The sequence below is a fragment of the Oncorhynchus keta genome, chromosome 27, assembly GCF_023373465.1.
Source record: "Oncorhynchus keta strain PuntledgeMale-10-30-2019 chromosome 27, Oket_V2, whole genome shotgun sequence".
Taxonomy (NCBI): Eukaryota; Metazoa; Chordata; class Actinopteri; order Salmoniformes; family Salmonidae; genus Oncorhynchus; species Oncorhynchus keta.
The window spans coordinates 41,587,909-41,610,408 of record NC_068447.1 but is presented as its reverse complement, the minus strand read 5'-3'; the positions used below and the strand labels follow the sequence as shown (position 1 = coordinate 41,610,408).

Genomic DNA, 22,500 nt, shown 5'->3' with positions numbered 1-22,500 from the left:
AAACACGCTGTTGAGTGTGAAAAACCCAGCAGCGTTGCAATTCTTGGCGCAAACCGTTGAGCCTGGCGCCTACTACCATATCCCATTGAAAGGCACTCAAATGTTTTGTCTTGCCCATTCACCCTCTGAATGGCACACACACACAATCCACGTCTCAATTGTCTCCCGGCTTAACAATCCTTCTTTAGCCTGTCTCCTCCCCTTCATCTACACTGATTGAAGTGGATTTAACAAGTGACATCAATAAGGGATCATAGCTTTCACCTGGATTCACCTGGTCAGTCTGTCATGGAAAGAGCAGGTGTTCCTAATGTTTTGTACACTCAGTGTATCATACTTGCTATATCTCAGACACGGTTTATGATGTGTTTTTTTTTTTTACAATTTGGATTTATTGTGCGAAGAAGACATAAATCATTTAGAACAATAGACAAGAGTAGGCAAGTCTCTAATGGAGAATAAATCAGAGCGGAGTCGTTGACGGTGCCAAGCTTTCATGTCCTGCGAACGTACTTGGTAGATATTGACTGTGTTCACCTATCTGGAGGGCTGCGAAGTGAAGATATCCAAACTCCTTCTCTTTTGACATGCCTCCATTCTGCCCATTGAAGTTAAGATCCAACGAGCCTTTTGTCGAAGAGCTTTCTTTCTCTGTGGTAAAAGAAATGGCCCTAGTCAGGCTGAGTTCATTGTAAAACAGTCGGATGTTTTTTCAACAACTTGTGTCAGAAAATGAAAACCGGCTGAGGATACACTAGCACTGTAGCATGGGAGAGTTTGGTTTCCTTGAATGCCACACAGAACAATGTGGTTTAAACACAGAGCAACGTTCTGGTGTCAAACAGTGGTATGTTACTACACAGACCACAGCATAGTTATCAAACGTATCAACTATTTCAGTTGAACGGAAAAGGAGGCACTCGATAGTGAACAACTGAACACACCCGCGAATACACATAGATTCACCTGCAGTGGTTGGGTTTCTGTCTGCTGGGTAGAAACCAGTGGTTGGGTTTCTGTCTGCTGGGTAGAAACCAGTGGTTGGGTTTCTGTCTGCTGGGTGGAAACCAGTGGTTGGGTTTCTGTCTGGGTGGAAACCAGTGGTTGGGTTTCTGTCTGCTGGGTAGACACCAGTGGTTGGGTTTCTGTCTGCTGGGTAGAAACCAGTGGTTGGGTTTCTGTCTGCTGGGTAGAAACCAGTGGTTGGGTTTCTGTCTGCTGGGTAGAAACCAGTGGTTGGGTTTCTGTCTGCTGGGTAGAAACCAGTGGTTGGGTTTCTGTCTGCTGGGTGGAAACCAGTGGTTGGGTTTCTGTCTGCTGGGTAGAAACCAGTGGTTGGGTTTCTGTCTGCTGGGTAGACACCAGTAGTTGGGTTGTGTGGTGCATTATCACTTCCTGAGATGCTGTGATTTATTTGTTATGTTTCACTGCAGCAGTCTGCGCCAGCAGGGTTCCAACGCATCGGTTAAGACACAATTGTTGTTTTGCTCACGGAGGATTTGATACCCTTTGTTTGACAGACACTCGATCTGTGGGAACAACTCTCTCTCTCGCTCTCTCTGTCCTGCTCTCACGTTCTCTCTTTTTTCCGTTTTTCTATTCTCTCTCTCTCTTTCTCACACTCCCCCTCTCTCTTTCTCACTCTCTCACTCACTCCCCTTCCGTCTCTCCTGAACCCAACACTTTTCACCAACCTAGAGTAACTCTCTTTCTCTCGCCCTCTCTCTCTCAGCTTAAATTGATTTCATTTCAAATGTGGCGTTTCTCTGGATTAGATCAATTGATTATGTTAAATCAAATCAGTCTCATTAAGTGTAATGAAGTGCTGAGAAGTATTTACAGTGTTTTTAGAAACAAAGTAAAGCTAACTAAAATGCTACGATGGTGCACCTCCCAGGCTGGAAAGTCCCAGATCTGGTATTAATCCCACCCATAGTTGGCTGTGTAACCTTCTGTCTGTCTGTCTATCTGCTTGTCTGTCTGACTGCTGTGTGCCCCCCAGCTTCTACCCTCCCTGCCTCACTCCCTGTCTCCCTCTCTCCCTGCCCTGCCTGTCCCCGCTCTCTCCCTCTCCATCCCAGTCTCTCTCCCTGCCTCCTCTGTGCCCCCCAGGCACAGGGGAAGTGGGAAGGCCCTCTGTGCCCATTTGGGCCCGGGGCTGAGGGGGGTGGATGAGGTCACCCCGAATTCCCCATCTCCCCTTATAGCCTCAGACCGCCTCTCTGATCCATGCCAAACGGGCCCAGCCTACCACAGGACCTGGGCATAAGGCCCCGACATAAAAACACAAATGGCTGGTCTGTAAAGAGCAGCCCGGCTGATGTGACTCATTAAAAAACGCTGGCGCCAAGTCTTTTATTAATTCATTATTGTGTTTGGGGAAAGAAAGGGGAAGAGAGGGAAAGAGAGGGAAAGAGAAAGAGAGGGAAAGAGAGGGGAAGAGAGGGAAAGAGAGGAAAGAGAGGGGAAGAGAGAGGAAGAGAGAGGAAGAGAGGGAAAGAGAGGGAAAGAGAGAGGAAGAGAGAGGAAGAGAGGTAAAGAGAGAGGAAGAGAGAGGGGAAGAGAGGTAAAGAGAGGTAAAGAGAGGAAGAGTGAGGAAGAGAGAGGGAAAGAGAGGGGAAGAGAGGTAAAGAGAGGGGAAGAGAGGGGTAAAGAGAGGAAGAAAGGGAAAGAGAGGGGAAGAGAGGGAAAGAGAGGGAAAGAGAGGTAAAGAGAGGGGAAGAGAGGGAAAGAGAGTTAAAGAGAGGGGAAGAAGAGGAAGAGAGGGAAAGAGAGGGAAAGAGAGAGGAAGAGAGAGGGAAAGAGAGGGGAAGAGAGATGAAGAGAGAGGTAAAGAGAGGGGAAGAGAGAGGTAAAGAGAGGAAGAAAGGGAAAGAGAGGGAAAGAGAGGGGAAGAGAGGGAAAGAGAGGGAAAGAGAGGTAAAGAGAGGGAAAGAGAGGTAAAGAGAGAGGAAGAGAGGGAAAGAGAGAGGAAGAGAGAGGAAGAGAGGTAAAGAGAGGGGAAGAAAGAGAGGAAGAGAGGGAAAGAGAGAGGAAGAGAGGGAAAGAGAGGGAAGAGAGAAGGAAGAAGAGGGAAAGAAAGAGAGGGAGAGAGGAGAGGGAAAGAGAGAGGAAGAGAGGGAAAGAGAGGAAAGAGAGAAAGAGAAAAGAGAGGGAAAGAGAGGGAAGAGAGAGAGAGAGGGAAGAGAGGAAGAGAGGGAATGCGAGAAAGAGAGGGAAAGAGAGAGGAAGAGATAGAAAGAGAGGAAGAGAGGGAAAGAGAGGGGAAGAGAGGAAGAGAGGGAATGCGAGAAAGAGAGGGAAAGAGGGAAAGAGAGAGGAAGAGAGAGGAAGAGATAGAAAGAGAGGAAGAGAGGGAAAGAGAGGGAAAGAGAGAGGAAGAGAGAGGAGGAGAGGAAGAGAGGGAATGTGAGAAAGAGAGGGAAAGAGGGAAAGAGAGATGAAGATAGAGAAAGAGAGGGAAAGAGAGAGAAAGAGAGGGGAAGAGAGGGAAAGAGAGAGAAAGAGAGGGGAAGAGAGGAAGAGAGGGAATGAGAGAAAGAGAGGGAAAGAGAGGGAAAGAGAGAGGAAGAGAGGGAAAGAGAGAGGAAGGGAGGAAGAGAGGGAAAGAGAGAGAAAGAGAGGGGAAGAGAGGGAAAGAGAGAGAAAGAGAGGGGAAGAGAGGGAAAGAGAGAGAAAGAGAGGGGAAGAGGGAAAGAGAGGGGAACAGAGAGGAGAAGAGAGGGAAAGAGAGAGGAAGAGAGAAAAAAGAGGGGAAGAGGGAAAGAGAGGGGAACAGAGAGGGAAAGAGAGGGAAAGAGAGGGGAGAAGGATCCATGTTCAGCGGTTTGCTCTTTATTTATTCCCTCACTCTTTCTAATATTCCCTCTTTCTACTATTCCCTCTTTATTTTATTCCCTCACTCTTTCTAATATTTCCTCTTTCTTTTATTCCCTCTTTCTAATATTCCCTCTTTCTTTTATTCCCTCTTTCTAATATTCTCTCCTTTTATTCCCTCTTTCTTTCTTTTATTCCCTCTCTCTTTCTAATATTCCCTCTTTCTTTCTTTTATTCTCTCACTCTTTCTAATATTCCCTCTTTCTTTTATTCCCCCACTCTTTCTAACATTCCCTCTTTCTTTTATTCCCTCTCTCTTTCTAATATTCCCTCCTTCTTTTATTCCCTCTTTCTTTCTAATATTACCTCTTTCTTTTATTCCCTCTCTTTCTAATTTTCCCTCTTTCTTTTATTTCCTCTTTCTAATATTCCCTCTTTCTTTTATTCCCTCACTCTTTCTAATATTCCCTCTTTCTTTTATTCCCTCTCTTTCTAACATTCCCTCTTTCTTTTATTCCCTCACTCTTTCTAATATTCCCTCTTTATTTTATTCCCTCACTCTTTCTAATATTCCCTCCTTCTTTTATTCCCTCTTTCTTTCTAATATTACCTCTTTCTTTTATTCCCTCTCTCTCTAATATTCCCTCTTTCTTTTATTCCCTATTTCTAATATTCCCTCTTTCTTTTATTCCATCTTTCTAATATTCCCTCTTTCTTTTATTCCCTCTCTTTCTAACATTCCCTCTTTCTTTCTTTTATTCCCTCTTTCTAATATTCCCTCTTTCTTTTATTCCCTCTCTTTCTAACATTCCCTCTTTCTTTTATTCCCCCACTCTTTCTAATATTCCTTCTTACTTTTATTCCCTCACTCTTTCTAATATTCCCTCCTTTTATTCCCTCTTTCTTTCTAATATTACCTCTTTCTTTTATTCCCTCTTTCTAATATTCCCTCTTTCTTTTATTCCCTCTCTTTCTAACATTCCCTCTTTCTTTCTTTTATTCCCTCACTATTTCTAATATTCCCTCTTTCTTTTATTCCCTCTTTCTTTTATTCCCTCTCTTTCTAACATTCCCTCTTTCTTTCTTTTATTCCCTCACTCTTTCTAATATTCCCTCTTTCTTTCTTTTATTCCCTCACTCTTTCTAATATTCCCTCTTTCTTTTATTCCCTCTCTCTTTCTAATATTCCCTCTTTCTTTTATTCCCTCTCTCTTTCTAACATTCCCTCTTTCTTTCTTTTCTTCCCTCTCTCTTTCTAACATTCCCTCTTTCTTTCTTTTATTCCCTCACTCTTTCTAATATTCCCTCTTTCTTTTATTCTCTCACTCTTTCTAATATTCCCTCTTTCTTTTATTCCCTCTCTCTTTCTAATATTCCCTCTTTCTTTTATTCCCTCTCTCTTTCTAACATTCCCTCTTTCTTTCTTTTCTTCCCTCTCTCTTTCTAACATTCCCTCTTTCTTTATTTTATTCCCTCTCTCTTTCTAACATTCCCTCTTTCTTTATTTTATTCCCTCTCTCTTTCTAATATTCCCTCTTTCTTTTATTCTCTCACTCTTTCTAACATTCCCTCCTTCTTTTATTCCCTCTTTCTTTCTAATATTACCTCTTTCTTTTATTCCCTCTCTTTCTAATTTTCCCTCTTTCTTTTATTTCCTCTTTCTAATATTCTCTCTTTCTAATATTCCCTCTTTCTTTTATTCCCTCTCTCTTTCTAACATTCCCTCTTTCTTTCTTTTCTTCCCTCTCTCTTTCTAACATTCCCTCTTTCTTTCTTTTATTCCCTCACTCTTTCTAACATTCCCTCTTTCTTTTATTCTCTCACTCTTTCTAATATTCCCTCTTTCTTTTATTCCCTCTCTCTTTCTAATATTCCCTCTTTCTTTTATTCCCTCTCTCTTTCTAACATTCCCTCTTTCTTTCTTTTCTTCCCTCTCTCTTTCTAACATTCCCTCTTTCTTTATTTTATTCCCTCTCTCTTTTATTCTCTCACTCTTTCTAATATTCCCTCTTTCTTTTATTCCCCCACTCTTTCTAACATTCCCTCTTTCTTTTATTCCCTCTCTCTTTCTAATATTCCCTCCTTCTTTTATTCCCTCTTTCTTTCTAATATTACCTCTTTCTTTTATTCCCTCTCTTTCTAATTTTCCCTCTTTCTTTTATTTCCTCTTTCTAATATTCCCTCTTTCTTTTATTCCCTCTTTCTAATATTCCCTCTTTCTTTTATTCCCTCTCTTTCTAACATTCCCTCTTTCTTTTATTCCCTCACTCTTTCTAATATTCCCTCCTTCTTTTATTCCCTCTTTCTTTCTAATATTACCTCTTTCTTTTATTCCCTCTCTCTCTAATATTCCCTCTTTCTTTTATTCCCTATTTCTAATATTCCCTCTTTCTTTTATTCCATCTTTCTAATATTCCCTCTTTCTTTTATTCCCTCTCTTTCTAACATTCCCTCTTTCTTTCTTTTATTCCCTCTCTTTCTAACATTCCCTCTTTCTTTTATTCCCTCACTCTTTCTAATATTCCTTCTTTCTTTTATTCCCTCACTCTTTCTAATATTCCCTCTTTCTTTTATTCCCTCACTCTTTCTAATATTCCCTCCTTTTATTCCCTCTTTCTTTCTAATATTACCTCTTTCTTTTATTCCCTCTTTCTAATATTCCCTCTTTCTTTTATTCCCTCTCTTTCTAACATTCCCTCTTTCTTTCTTTTATTCCCTCACTATTTCTAATATTCCCTCTTTCTTTTATTCCCTCTTTCTTTTATTCCCTCTCTTTCTAACATTCCCTCTTTCTTTCTTTTATTCCCTCACTCTTTCTAATATTCCCTCTTTCTTTTCTTCCCTCTCTCTTTCTAATATTCCCTCTTTCTTTCTTTTATTCCTTCACTCTTTCTAATATTCCCTCTTTCTTTTATTCCCTCTCTCTTTCTAATATTCCCTCTTTCTTTTATTCCCTCTCTCTTTCTAACATTCCCTCTTTCTTTCTTTTCTTCCCTCTCTCTTTCTAACATTCCCTCTTTCTTTCTTCTATTCCCTCTCTCTTTCTAACATTCCCTCTTTCTTTCTTGTATTCCCTCTCTCTTTCTAACATTCCCTCTCTCTTTCTAACATTCCCTCTCTCTTTCTAATATTCCCTCTGTCTCCCCAGCCCACGAGTAGGTCTGCTGCCTTCTGTTTGGTGACAGGCAAGCTTTGAGATATGTGTGAATGGCCGTTTGACTGTGTTATCCTCCAGATCTGGAGGGGGATAAGGTAGGTTAGGTAGGTTAGGTTCCTCACATCAGACTCACAAATGGAACTCTATTCCCTATGTAGTGCACCAGGGGGCTCATAGGGCTCTGGTCAAAAGTGCACTATAGAGTTGTAACGGCTTTCATCGGAAGAAGGAGGAATCATCGGACCAAAATGCAGCAGGGGAACGTGTTCATCTTTAATAAGAGCACTGAATAAACAAAACAACAAAAAAGGAAAAGTGAAACAGTCCTGCGAGGTGAAATAACACGAAACAGAAATGAACTACCCACAAACTAAGATGGCAACACAGGCTACCTAAGTATGATTCCCAATCAGAGACCACGAAAGACAGCTGTCGCTGATTGAGAACCATACCCGGCCTAAACATAGAAATACAAAAACCTAGACGTACAAACATAGAATGCCCACCCAAATCACACCCTGACCAAACAAAAATAGAGCATGACATCCTGGCATGTAAATACTACTACATTAGCGCTGCACTTTATCTTTGGGGGCATACCCAAAATGCCTACTATTTTACAATGCAGGTACGGGTATTCGGACACAGTCTCTGTCTCATGGATGAATTGATGTGGTGCTGTTTCTGTCCCCCTCCAGACATCCCCTGGGAATATGTGTAGCACATGCCTGGCCCTGGCGTGTGTGCGTGCGTGCGTGCGTGTGTGTGTGTGTGTGTGTGTGTGTGTGTGTGTGTGTGTGTGTGTGTGTGTGTGTGTGTGTGTGTGTGTGTGTGTGTGTGTGTGTGTGTGTGTGTGTGTGTGCGTGTGTGCGTGCGTGCGTGTGTGTGTGTGTGTGTGTGTGTGTGTGTGTGTGTGTGTGTGTGTGTGTGTGTTAGTCCTGTAATAATCCTCCATCTCCCCTTTCTCCTCTCCCAGCTCTGATGGTTTACACACAATACATTGGCATTATGGGCCGAGTTCATGAGGCAGATAACGAAACAAGGAGACCCCCCCCCACACACTCACACTCACACATATTATTATGGGTCTGTGTTTGTAAGGAGTTTTTGTTTTTCCAGCCTGAACCTCTTCCCTCATTTAGGCACACTGTGAAATATTTAGTGATGTTGTAGTGGGTTGGCCACACTGAACATTTGCATATGGGTCATGGTAATGGTTGTACAAACAGAGGACAGTGGAGAGGGAAAGGACCAGGTAGTGTTATAGAGGAAGGAGGTGACTTGGTGGGTTAGGTTGGGTGTAGGGGAGGGAAGGGGAGGCTGGTAGTTTTAGGAGGAAGAAGGGTTAGGGGAGTGACAAGGGCATGGTCATTGGGGTTGGTTAAGAGTTGCGTCGAGAGTTTTTTTGAGAAACGGACTGGGAGAGAGAGATTGAGAGGGAGGCAGAGAGAGAAAGAGAGATGAAGAAAGGGAGAGAGAGATTGCAGTTGGAGGCTGTGTTGGCAGTATGGGGTTGGTGCCTATAGTCTATGGGGCTGTTTCTGCTGCTCCTTCCTGAAACGTGGCCACCCAAACCTGCCTGCCACCCTGCCCCCCCCCCTGCCTGCTAGCTCCCCCTCTCCCTTCCTCTCTGCTCTGCCTACCTGCTCCATCTCTACCTCCCTCCTTGCTCTGCCTGCTCCCTCTCTCTCTCCCTCCCTGCTCTGCCTGACTGATCCCTCTCTCCCTCCCTCCCTGCTCTGCCTGCCTGCTCCCTCTCTCCCTCCCTGCTCTGCCTGACTGATCCCTCTCTCCCTCCATCCCTGCTCTGCCTGCCTGCTCCCTCCCTCCCTGCTCTGTCTGCCTACTCCCTCTCTGCCTCCCTGCTGCCTCTCTCTCTCTCCCTCCCTCTCTGCTCTGCCTGCCTACTCTCTCCTTGCTCTGTCTGCCTGCTCCCTCTCTGCCTCCCTGCTCTGTCTGCCTGCTACCTCCCTTACTCCCTGCTCTGCCTGTCTGCTCCCTCCCTCCCTGCTCTGCTTGCCTGCTGCCTCTCTCTCTCTCTCCCTCTCTCCTTGCTCTACCTGCTCCCTGCTCTGCCTGACTGATCCCTCTCTTCCTCCCTGCTCTGCCTGCTCCCTCCCTCCCTCCCTCCCTGCCTCCCTCCCTCCTTGCCTCCCTCCCTCCTTTCCTCCCTGCCTCCCTCCCTCCCTCCCTGCCTCCCTGGCTCTGCTCTGGGTTCACATGTGGAACAGTTTACTGTAATGGAACTCTAACTTAGTGGTGGTTTGAAGCTGCCTGCAGCAGTAGAGTGTAATTAACTGGCTCTGGTGAAAGAGAAAGAGCCAGAAAGAAAGAGAGGAAGGGAGAGAGAAGAGAGGGAGATCAGTGGAAAGAGGGATGTGTGTGTTTTTGCACATGTGTGTAGTGTGTGGAGTTCAAGAGTGCCTCTGTGTTGTTTTTGTTATATGTGTGTGTAACTTTGATGTGAGTATGGAAAATAGTTATGTTTCCTGGGCAGGCAGCCACCCCTTAGTGCCGCCCAGTGCCCACACTCTGTCACTGTGCCCATACTCTGCCTCTCTCTCTCTCTCTCTCAGCTAGTTCAGCATTTCAACTAGTTCAGCAAGTTCAGTAGCTCAGCTAGTTTAGCAGCTCAGTTAGTTCAGCAGTTCAGCTAGTTCAGCAGTTCAGCAGTTCAGCCAGTTCAGCAGCTCAGCTAATTCAGCAGTTCAGCATTTCAGCTAGTTCAGCCAGTTCAGCAGCTCAGCTAGTTCAGCAGTTCAGCTAGTCCAGTAGTTCAGCTAGTCAGCAGTTCAGCTAGTTCAGCAGTTCAGCTAGTTCAGCCAGTTTAGCAGTTCAGCGAGTTCAACAGTTAAGCTAGTCCAGTAGTTCAGCTAATTCAGCTAGTTCAGCAGTTCAGCTAGTCAGCAGATCAGCTAGTTCAGCAGTTCAGCTAGTTCAGCAGTTCAGTTAGTTCAGCTAGTTCACTAGTTCAGCAGCTCAGCTAGTTCAGCAGCTCAGCTAATTCAGCAGTTCAGCATTTCAGCTAGTTCAGCAGTTCAGCATTTCAGTTAGTTCAGCAGTTCAGCTAGTTAAGCAGTTCAGTTAGTTCAGCAGCTCAGCTAGTTCAGCATGTTCAGCCAGTTCAGCAGCAGAGCTAATTCAGCAGTTCAGTCAGTTCAGCAGTTCAGCAGTTCAGCTAATTCAGCAGTTCAGCTAGTTCGGCAGTTCAGCTAATTCAGCTAGTTCTGCAGTTCAGCAGTTCAGCTAGTTCAGCCAGTTTAGCAAGTTTAGCCAATTCAGCAGTTTAGCTAGTTCAGCCAGTTTAGCCAGTTCTGCAGTTCAGCAGTTCAGCAGTTCAGCTAATTCAGCAGTTCAGCTAGTTCAGCAGTTTAGCTAATTCAGCTAGTTCTGCAGTTCAGCAGTTCAGCAGTTCAGCTAGTTCAGCCAGTTTAGCAAGTTTAGCCAATTCAGCAGTTTAGCTAGTTCAGCCAGTTTAGCCAGTTCTGCAGTTCAGCCAGTTCAGCAGTTCAGCCAGTTCAGCTAGTTCAGCCGGTTTAGCCAGTTCAGCAGTTCAGCCAGTTCAGCAGTTCAGCCAGTCCAGCAGTTCAGCCAGTCCAGCAGTTCAGCTAGTTCAGCCAATTTAGCCAGTTCAGCCAGTTTAGCCAGTTCAGCAGCTCAGCTAGTTTAGCAGCTCAGTTAGTTCAGCAGTTCAGCTAGTTCAGCAGTTCAGCAGTTCAGCCAGTTCAGCAGCTCAGCTAATTCAGCAGTTCAGCATTTCAGCTAGTTCAGCCAGTTCAGCAGCTCAGCTAGTTCAGCAGTTCAGCTCGTCCAGTAGTTCAGCTAGTCAGCAGTTCAGCTAGTTCAGCAGTTCAGCTAGTTCAGCAGTTCAGCTAGTTCAGCAGCTCAGCTAGTTCAGCCAGTTTAGCAGTTCAGCGAGTTCAACAGTTAAGCTAGACCAGTAGTTCAGCTAATTCAGCTAGTTCAGCAGTTCAGCAGTTCTGCAGTTCAGCAGTTCAGCTAGTTCAGCCAGTTTAGCAAGTTCAGCCAATTCAGCAGTTTAGCTAGTTCAGCCAGTTTAGCCAGTTCTGCAGTTCAGCCAGTTCAGCAGTTCAGCCAGTCCTGCAGTTCAGCTCGTTCAGCCGGTTTAGCCAGTTCAGCAGTTCAGCCAGTTCAGCAGTTCAGCCAGTCCAGCAGTTCAGCCAGTCCAGCAGTTCAGCTATTTCAGCCAATTTAGCCAGTTCAGCAGTTCAGCCAGTTTAGCCAGTTCAGCAGTTCAGCCAGTCCAGCAGTTCAGCCAGTCCAGCAGTTGAGCTAGTTCAGCCAATTTAGCCAGTTCAGCAGTTCAGCCAGTTTAGCCAGTTCAGCAGTTCAGCCAGTCCAGCAGTTCAGCCAGTCCAGCAGTTCAGCCAGTCCAGCCAGTCCAGCAGTTCAGCCAGTCCAGCCAGTTCAGCAGTTCAGCTAGTCAGCAGTTCAGCTAGTTCAGCAGTTCAGCTAGTTCAGCAGTTCAGCTAGTTCAGCAGCTCAGCTAGTTCAGCCAGTTTAGCAGTTCAGCGAGTTCAACAGTTAAGCTAGTCCAGTAGTTCAGCTAATTCAGCTAGTTCAGCAGTTCAGCTAGTCAGCAGATCAGCTAGTTCAGCAGTTCAGCTAGTTCAGCAGTTCAGTTAGTTCAGCTAGTTCAGCAGCTCAGCTAATTCAGCAGTTCAGCATTTCAGCTAGTTCAGCAGTTCAGCTAGTTCAGCAGTTCAGCTAGTTCAGCAGCTCAGCTAGTTCAGCCAGTTTAGCAGTTCAGCGAGTTCAACAGTTAAGCTAGTCCAGTAGTTCAGCTAATTCAGCTAGTTTAGCAGTACAGCAGATCAGCTAGTTCAGCTAGTTCAGCAGTTCAGTTAGTTCAGCTAGTTCACTAGTTCAGCAGCTCAGCTAGTTCAGCAGCTCAGCTAATTCAGCAGTTCAGCATTTCAGCTAGTTCAGCAGTTCAGCATTTCAGCTAGTTCAGCAGTTCAGCTAGTTAAGCAGTTCAGTTAGTTCAGCAGCTCAGCTAGTTCAGCATGTTCAGCCAGTTCAGCAGCAGAGCTAATTCAGCAGTTCAGTCAGTTCAGCTAGTTCAGCAGTTCAGCAGTTCAGCTAATTCAGCAGTTCAGCTAGTTCAGCAGTTCAGCTAGTTCAGCAGTTCAGCTAGTTCTGCAGTTCAGCAGTTCTGCAGTTCAGCAGTTCAGCTAGTTCAGTCAGTTTAGCAAGTTTAGCCAATTCAGCAGTTTAGCTAGTTCAGCCAGTTTAGCCAGTTCTGCAGTTCAGCCAGTTCAGCAGTTCAGCCAGTCCAGCAGTTCAGCTAGTTCAGCCGGTTTAGCCAGTTCAGCAGTTCAGCCAGTTCAGCAGTTCAGCCAGTCCAGCAGTTCAGCCAGACCAGCAGTTCAGCTAGTTCAGCCAATTTAGCCAGTTCAGCAGTTCAGCCAGTTTAGCCAGTTCAGCAGTTCAGCCAGTCCAGCAGTTAAGCCAGTCCAGCAGTTCAGCTAGTATAGCCAGTTCAGCAGTTCAGCCAGTTTAGCCAGTTCAGCAGTTCAGCCAGTCCAGCAGTTCAGCCAGTCCAGCAGTTCAGCCAGTTCAGCCAGTCCAGCCAGTCCAGCAGTTCAGCCAGTTTAGCCAGTTCAGATAGTTCAGCGGTTCAGCGGTTCAGCCAGTTCAGCATTTCAGTTAGTTCTACAGTTCAGCCAGTTCAGCAGTTCAGCCTCAGATCTTTCTTTTTTCCCTCTTTGCTTATTCCCAGAATTCCAAGATTCTTCCTCAGTCTCTGTTCCCCCTGATTCATAAACCACAGCCGTTCCAGATAGCAGCCCTGGCTGATTTCCTTGGCTCTGCTGTTTCTCCAAACCACATTTCAAAAACAAGCAGCTGACACCACCCACTCATAAAACCTCTCTGGGGGGGGGGGGGCAGCAGAGGTTTGAATGGGACGCGCACGGCGCTGGGCTCAGAGTTTGAGCTAGAGACAGCCAACAGCCGTGTGCTTTTCCAGCGACAAGCTGCGTCTACAGTGCTTATGTGCTTCACCTTACCTGGGACTGAGGACAAGTGGGCAATCATGCTGGACTGGTGTTAGCCTAGATGGGTACATTGGGCTGTCTGAAGCAAAAGAGAGATGGAGGGAGTTAGAAATGGAGGTAAAGGACCATCCAGAGAGCTGGAGATGCATGGAACGTGATGGCACTGCGTTTATGGTCTAGACTTCTGGGCTGCCATTCATGAAAACATCAAATGTATTATTAGTGACAATATTCCATTTTCTCCCAGCCTGTATATTCTGGACAGTGGTGGGAAAAGTACTGAATTGTCATGCATGAGTTGAAGTGCAAAGTCAAGTAAATGCTATAAATCAAATTCCTTATGCTAAGCTAACCGTGGTAAATGTATGGTTGAATGGTCCTCCCGACTGGGTACTTTAGCAGCATACAAGAGACGTTCTTTCCGACGTATTTGGGGTCAAAAAAAATCTTGATCGGGTCAGTGGTTCGTGAGATCTCTGTGAAAAGGGTGTTACATTTAAGCCATAAGCCAAACTCTCAATGTGTTCTATACTTTTGGACAGTGTATTGCTCCCATTCTCTCTGCCAGTGTGATGGAATAGATTTGAATGTAGTCCCGTTTTCTGTGGGGTTTTGTTGGTTGGCATCTTTTTTATTATTATTATTTTTGTTATTGCTTTTTTTCGTAGGGTCCTACTACTTTGTATTTGCTGTATTCTGTTGTTTATGTATATATATATATATATATATGTATATATATATATATGTATATATATATATATATGTATATATATATATATATATATATATATATATATATATATATATATATATATATATATATATATATATATATATATATATATATATATATATATATATATATATATATATATATATATATATATATATATATATGTATATATATATATATATATATATATATATATATATATATATATATATATATATATATATATATATATATATATATATATATATATATATATGTATATATATATATATATATATATATATATATATATATACATATATATATATATATATATATATATATATATATATATATATATATATATATATATATATATATATATATATATATATATATATATATATATATATATATATATATATATATATATATATATATATATATATATGTATATATATATATATATATATATATATATATATATATATATATATATATATATATATATATATATATATATATATATATATATATATATATATATATATATATGTATATATGTATATATATATATATATATATATGTATATATATATATATATATATATATGTATATATGTATATATGTATATATATATATATGTATATATGTATATATATATATATATATATGTATATATATATATGTATATATATATATATATATATATATATATATATATATATATATATATACATATATTATATATATTTTATTTATATATTTATATTTATATATTTATATATATTTATATATATATTATATATATTATATGTATAAATACAAAAAGATTACAATAAAATGTTGGTCATAAAAAATTAAAAAATAAATGGAGGTATAGGCATCAGCAGTTAGGCGGGCAACCATTGTTCCTCTCTGTCTTTCTTCCTCTCTCTCTCTCTCTCTCTCTCTCTCTCTCTATCCCTCTCTCTATCCCTCTCTCTATCCCTCTCTCTCTCTCTCTCTCTCTCTCTTTCCATTTCTCATGTGTTGGATCCCGTGTCTGGGCCTTTGGTCCTGGGGGATCGAGGCAGAGAGAAAGGCACAGGAGACAGAAAGGCAGGCTGCTGTGCGGGCTAGAGCCAGGGGACCAGGCAGCAGAGAGGCAGAAAGAGAGAGATACAGAGAGGCAGAGAGAGAGAGAGAGAGAGAGAGAGCGAGAGAGGTTGAGAGTTGTGAGACAGAGAGGCAGGCTGCTGTGCGGGCTGGAGCCAGGGGACCAGACAGCAGAGAGGCAGAAAGAGAGAGATACAGAGAGGCAGAGAGAGGGAGAGAGAGAGAGAGAGAGAGAGAGAGAGAGAGAGAGAGAGAGAGAGAGAGAGAGAGAGAGAGAGGTTGAGAGTTGTGAGACAGAGAGGCAGGCTGCTGTGCTGGGTTGGCAGCATGAACAGAGAGCCTCTTTATTGTGGAGTTCTGCTGATTTAAATCATATGGCATAGCCTGGAATCACTGCAAAAGTCTGGAAGCCTTTCAAAACTGCTGAAACAAGAGCTCCTTCACCCTCCCTCCCTCCTTCTCTCCTGCTAACTTTTTTCAAACAACTCTCTTATTTTCTTTTCCTCACCCCCGGTTTTCTTGCTTTTCCTTCTTCTACTCTTTTTGACTCTCACAGTCTCTCACATACACCCCCCCCACACACACACACCTCGACGTTTTCAACATAACCTGTGTTCACTATTGTTTTAAAGTTTGCACAAACCTCTGAGATGACTGTTTGGAATAAACTATTCATTGTTGCAGATCAGTCCTCAGAGTTTACGTATGTTGAACTGTGCTTGTAGAAAACAAATAACATTTACTTTCCATTTTAACATTACATCATGTGACAATATTGTAAAAAGTAGTTATTATCAATTTTGTAGAACAAAATAAAAATGGTATGTTTTTTTTGTGTCTTCTTCTGATAGGTGCATTCGCATGATCATTCCTAAGAGCAGAAGACCAGAAATCTCCTCTGCCAACCAGAACCTTAGGTCCTCATCCAGCCCAGCGCCCTGATAGGCTACCGGTGGAAGAAGTGGAATTCCCAGTTTGGCATTCCCAATTTTCCTGTCCTCTACCAGGTGGTGTGTGATATTCCCTAGCCCAACGGCCTGAGAGAGGGTCTGTCTTGGATACCACAGGCCTTCTGGGTACTCCTCTCCTCTCCATTACCATGGCTACCAACAGGGAACGGCAGGTGGGTCAGGTGGGTCACATGACAGGGTTCCCACCTGCTGTCTACCCATTTGCCTTCAACTCCATGCGGAACCACTCCTCCTTTGACCTGCTGGCCAATAGCAGCCTGTTTGGGAGATTCAGCACTGATCTCCCTAAAGAGATGGCTGCACTGTGTAAGTGAAGTTACTCAAACATATTGTGTGTGCATGTACATGTGTGTGCCTGTGTGTGTACACATGTATGTGTGTGTGTGGGTGTTTGGGGGGGGGGGTGTCTGTCGTATTTTGAAACAGAACATTTTCCATTTTCACTGAACATGTATGCATCTGTTTATAATAATACGAGAGAAGAAAACAATGAAACAGAGAAAGGAGCAGTTCCATAACATTGCATTGATCGTTTGTTGCCGGTTTGGGGTTTTATGATGGCTGTTGTAGATGATTAGGTGGTGACACAGTCAGAGAGTCCTGGAAGTCAAACCGGCTTCCTTCCCACAAGTCTCAAATAAGAGAGGTGATGTCATCAAATATTGGAAAATGCTCATAAGAGGCTGTGTCTGCTGCCATTCTAAAACTGCAGGTATATATGTGGCCACAGGGGGTGCTGTTGTATATCGGCAGAGACTGAAAGGAGAAAAAAGGGAGGAGAGAAGAGAAAGAGACATTTGTTAGTGATTTATAGCTTTTCTCTGTAGTGGAACACCTTGAACAATTTGAAATGGTGACGGCACAATATAAAGACGTCCATTTAAAACCACTCAAATGTGCCTGTGGCGTTTCTACGGGTTATAGCTTTTAACGTCAACGCAAAACATATAAGTAAAGAAGTAAACATTGCCCTCAAAAGGTTTCAAAAGCATAAAGACATGTCAAATGTTGTATTAAACCGTGTTTAACCATGTGCACATAGTTGTAGTATGCATACTAGGGGAAACTAAGTAAACTGATAAATATTGGTTGTATTTACAATGTTTGTGCAACGGATCACAAATCTTGCTACTGTAATTCCACATTGCGGCATTTTGCCTAACAGATATGGGAGGTTATCAAAGTGTTATTTATTTTCAAATTCTATGTGCGTCTGTGTTTTCTGTGGGAAATATGTGTCTCTAATATGTACATACCTTTGGCAAGTGCAGCTCAGTTTCCACCACATTTTGTGGGCAGTAGGGACATAGCCTTTCTTCTCTTCTCTCTAGCCAGGTCTGCCTTCGGCGGCCATTCTCAATAGCAAGGCTATGTTCACAGAGTCTGTACATAGTCAAAGATGTCCTTCATTTTGGGTCAGTCACGGTGGTCAGGTATTCTGCTACTGTGTACTCTCTGTTTAGGGCCAGATATTATTCCAGTTTGCTCAGTTTTTTGGTTGATTCTTTCCAGTGTGCCAAATAGCTATCTTTTTGTTTTCTCATAATTTGGTTGGATCTAATTGTGTTTCTCTCCTGGGGCTCTGTTGGGTCTGTTTGTGAACAGAGCCCCTGAACCAGCTGGCTGATGGGGACTCTTTTGTAGGTTAATCTCTCTGTAGGTTAGGGCTTTATTTCTAGAAAATGGAAAAGTGGTGCGTGCATATGTATTCACCCCATTTTCCCATGAAGCCCCTAAATAAGATCTGGTGCAACCAATTACCTTCAGAGGTCACATAATTAGTTAAATAAAGTCCACCTGTGTGCAAGCTAAGTGTCACATAATCTGTCACATGATCTCAGTATTATATACACCTGTTCTGAAAGGCCCCAGAGTCTGCAACACCACTAAGCAAGGGGCACCACCAAGCAAGAGGCACCATGAAGATCAAGGAGCTCTCTAAACAGGTCAGGGATAAAGTTGTGGAGAAGTACAGATCAGGGTTGGGTTATAAAAAAATATCAGAAACTTTGAACATCCCACGGAGCACCATTAACCCCTCTGGTATATGTGGGACGCTAGCGTCCCGCCTGGCCAAAAGCCAGGGAAAATGCAGAGCGCCAAATTAAAATGAATTACTATAAAAATCATGGCATGCATTTCATCCGGATGTTAAGATACTGCCCCCTGTCACCAAGAAGTTAAATCCATTATTTAAAAAATGTAAAGAATATGGCACCACAACAAACCTGCCAAGAGAGGGCCGCCCATCAAAACTCACGGACCAGGCAAGGAGGGCATTAACCAGAGAGGCAACAAAGATACTAAAGATAACCCTGAATGAGCTGCAAAGCTCCACAGTGGAGATTGGAGTATCTGCCCATAGGACCACTTTAAGCCGTACACTCCATTTAGCTGGGCTTTTTGGAAGAATGGCCAGAAAAAGGCCATTGCTTAATTAAAGAAAAAAATGCAAACACGTTTGGTGTTCGCCAAAAAGCATGTGGGAGACTAACCAAACATATGGAAGAAGGTACTCTGGTCAGATGAGACTAAAATTGAGCTTTTTGGCCATCAAGGAAAAAGCTATGTCTGGTGCAAACCCAACACCTCTCATCCCCCTGAGAACACCATCCCCACAGTGAAGCATGGTGGTGGCAGCATCATGCTGTGGGGATGTTTTTCATTGGCAGGGACTGGGAAACTGGTCAGAATTGAAGGAACGATGGATGGTGCTAAATACAAAGACATTCTTGAGGGAAACCTGTTTCAGTCTTCCAGAGATTTCAGACTGGGACAGAGGTTCACCTTCCAGCAGGACAATGACCCTAGGCATACTGCTAAAGCAACACTCGAGTGGTTTAAGAGGAAACATTTAAATGTCTTGGAATGGCCTAATCAAAGCCCAGACCTCAATCCAATTGAGAATCTGTGGTGTGACTTAAAGACTGCTGTACACCAGTGGAACCCATCCAACTTGAAGGAGCTGGAGCAGTTTTGCCTTAAGGAATGGGCAAAAATCCCAGTGGCTAGATTTGCCAAGCTTATAGATACATACCCCAAGAGACTTGCAGCTGCAAAAGGTGGTTCTACAAAGTATTGACTTTGAGGAGGTGAATAGTTATGCACACTCAAGTTTTCTGTTTTTTATCTTATTTCTTGTTTGTTTCACAATAAATAAATAAATTTTGCATCTTCAAAGTGGTAGGCATGTTGTGTAAATCAATTGATACAAACCCCTAAAAAATGTATTTTAATTCCAGGTTGTAAGGCAAACAAAATAGGAAAACTGCCAAGGGGGTGAATACTTTCGCAAGCCACTGTAAAATACATATTTTCCAGGATGTTGAAAATGTGTCTTCCGGATGTAGAAAAGGCGTCGGCTCATGCTTACTGATGTGTAGCCTACCATGTCGGCCACAATGGAATTTTATGAATGCCCATCCATGTGGTAGGCCTACCATTTGTAAAACAGGAAGTTGCATTGCCTTTATTAGTCCTGATTCCTGTGACTAATCAATTTGGCCCTATAAGCTCTGAATATCAGCTACTAAACTTTATCAGCAGATGCCGTGAGCCTATTTGCCTGTACACAGTGGGAATTGCTGAAGTATTTCATTTTTCACTATGATCAAACTTGTCAAAAATGGATGGATACAAACTTCATGACAATGGGGGGAAACTCCTGGACAACAGTTGTGATTGTTCATTCCGTAGCGTCCATTTGACTTTGACCTGTTTTATTTGACTGAGCGTCATTTAGGCTAATTGATCGGAGAAACCTGCATGATGTAAAAAAGTGTCTTTCTCATTCCATTGTAGGCTACAGAAAAGTCCACATACTCTTTCTACCATATCCTGTATCTGCAAGATGATTAATGTTCGATCATTTTTGGGGGGAACGGAACGCTGGTGGAGCGCCACAGCGACGCGCCTCTTCAACAGCACCCTGGAGAGGCGCGCTGGGAATGAAAAAGCAAAATAATTTGCGCCCCTTCCTTTGACAAAGTGGCCACTGTTTATCAAAGGGCGGCATCACCTCTCACCTAATCAGCGCTAACCTTAAAAGCTCATTTGCCACTGGTTGAGAGAAATTGTCATTGATTTTAGGTAGAATTATAGGTGGTGTTATATGTTGTTGTTGGAGGTGCATCTTGGTCTGTTTAGCTCAGAAAATGCCACCCTTGTCAATCCTCTGCCTAATCCTGCCTAATGAGTGGGCCGGCCGTGAGGACATGGAAGAACTGGACATTTTTCAGCTTCCAGGAAATGTACTGTATGCAGATTCTTGCGACATGGGGGCGTGCATTATCATGCTGAAACATGAGGTGATGGCGGCGGATGAATGGCACGAAAATGGGCCTCGGGATCTCCTCACGGTATCTATGTGCATTCAAATTGCCACCGATAAAATGCAATTGTGTTCATTGTCCGTAGCTTATGTCCGCCCATACCCATAACCCCACCGCCACCATGGGGCACTCTGTTCAAAGTGTTGACCTCAGCAAACCACTCGCCCACACGACGCCATCTGCCCGGTACAATTGAAACCAAGATTCATCCGTTAAGAGCACACTTCTCCAGTGTGCCAGTGGCCATTTCTCAGCTGACGTAGGTTAAGACCCCGAACTGCAGTCAGGTCAAGACCCTGGTGAGGACGACGAGCAGTCAGATAAGCTTCCCTGAGATTCTGGTTTCTGACAGTTTGTGCAAACCCACAGTTTCATCAGCTGTCCAGGTGGCTGGTCTCAGACCATCCCGATAGTGAAGCGGCCGGATGTGGAGGTCCTGGGCTGGCATGGTTACAAGTGGTCTGTGGTTGTGAGGCCGGTTGGACGTACTGCAAAATTCTCTAAAACGACGTTGGAGGTAGCTTATGGTAGAGAAATGAACATGACATTCTCTGGCAACAGCACTGGTGGACATTCCTGCAGTCAGCATGCCAACTGCACACTCCCTCAAAACGTGAGACATCTGTGGCATTGTGTTGTGTAACAAAACTGCACATTTGGCCTTTTATTGTCCCCAGTACAAGGTACATCTGTGTAATGATCAGGTTGTTTAATCAGTTTCTTAATATGCCACACCTGTCAAGTGGATGGATTATCTTGGCCAAGGAGAAATGCTCACTAACAGGGATCTAAACGAATTGTAGAGAAATAAGGTTTTGTGCGTATAGAACATTTCTGCGATCTTTACATGTTGCATTTATATTTTTGTGCAGTGTATACAGTACCAGTAAAAGTATGGACACACCTACTCATTCAAGTTTTTATTTTATTTTCATTTTTGACTATTTTCTATATTGTAGAATAATAGTGAAGACATCAAAACTATGAAATAACACATATGGAATCATGTAGTAACCAAGAAAGTGTTATATTATTAAAAATATGTTGATATTCTTGATATATATATACTTTGATATTCTTCAAAGTATCCACCCTTTGCCTTGATGACAGCTTTGCACACTCTTGGCAATCTCTCAACCAGTTTCATGAGGTAGTCATCTGGAATTTCAATTAACAGGTCTGCCTTGTTAAAAGTTAATTTGTGGAAGTTCTTTCCTTAATGTGTTTGAGCCAATCAGTTGTGTTATGACAAGGTATGGGTGGTATACAGAAGATAGCCCTTTTTGGTAAAAGACCAAGTCCATATTATGGCAAGAACAGCTCAAATAAGCAAAGAGAAATTACAGTCCATCATTACTTTAAGACATGAAGGTCAGCCAGTATGGAACATTTCAAGAACTTTGAACATTTCTTTAAGCACAGTCGCGAAAACCATCAAGCGCTATAATGAAACTGGCTCTCATGAGGACTGCCACAGGAAAGGAAGACCCAGAGTTACCTCTGCTGCAGAGGATAAGTTCATTAGAGTTAACTGCACCTCAGATTGCAGCCCAAATAAATGCTTCACAGAGTTCAAGTAACAGACACATCTCAACATCAACTGTTAAGAGGAGACTGCTTGAATCAGGTCTTCATGGTTGAATTGCTGCAAAGAAACCACTACTAAAGGACACCAATAATAAGAAGAGACTTGCTTGGGCCGAGCAATGAACATTTAACTGGTGGAAATCTGTCCTTTGGTCTGATGAGTCCAAATTGGAGATTTTTGGTTCCAACCGCTGTGTCTTTGTGCGACTCAGAGTAGGTGATCGGATGATCTCTTCATGTGTAGCATGGAGGAGGAGGTGTCATGGTGTGGGGGTGCTTTGCTGGTGACACTGTCTGTGATTTTTGTTTTATTCAAGGCATACTTAACCAACATGGCTACCACAGCGTTCCCGCCAGCGATACGCCATCCCATCTGGTTTGGGGTTAGTGGGGCTATCATTTGTTTTTCAACAGGACAATGACCCAACACACCTCCAGGCTGTGTAAGGGCTATTTGACCAAGAAGCAGAGTGAAGGATCCGATGACCTGGCCTCCACAATCACTCAACCCAATTGATATGGTTTGGGATGAGTTGGACCGCAGAGTGAAGGAAAAGCAGCCAACAAGTGCTCAGTACATGTGTGAACTCCTTCAAGACTGTTGGAAAAGCATTCTAGGTGAAGCTGGTTCAGAGAATGCCAAGCGTGTGCAAACCTGTCATCAAGGAAAAGGGTGGCCACTTTGAAGATTCTAAAATATAAAATAGATTTTGATTTGTTAAACACTGTTTTGGTTACTACGTGATTCCACATGTATTATTTCATAGTTTTGATGTCTTCACTATTATTCTGCAATGTAGAAAATAG

General features: G+C 42.9%; 1 protein-coding gene across 6 annotated transcripts in view; it reads left to right on the top strand.

The window, feature by feature from the left end:
* The window catches only part of LOC118360088 (retinoic acid receptor gamma-A), an 84,833-nt gene that overhangs the window by 9,300 nt on the left and 53,033 nt on the right, over positions 1-22,500 (top strand). For 5 of the 6 annotated variants that reach the window (XM_052482443.1, XM_052482444.1, XM_052482441.1 and 2 more), the window contains exon 2: positions 15,656-16,081. In XM_052482443.1, the coding sequence (XP_052338403.1) occupies positions 15,904-16,081 (178 nt within the window). In that variant the 5' untranslated portion in view covers positions 15,656-15,903. Of the gene's footprint in view, positions 1-12,960; positions 13,111-15,655; positions 16,082-22,500 lie in introns of those variants that run through there. The other variant, XM_052482442.1, reaches the window with a different exon arrangement.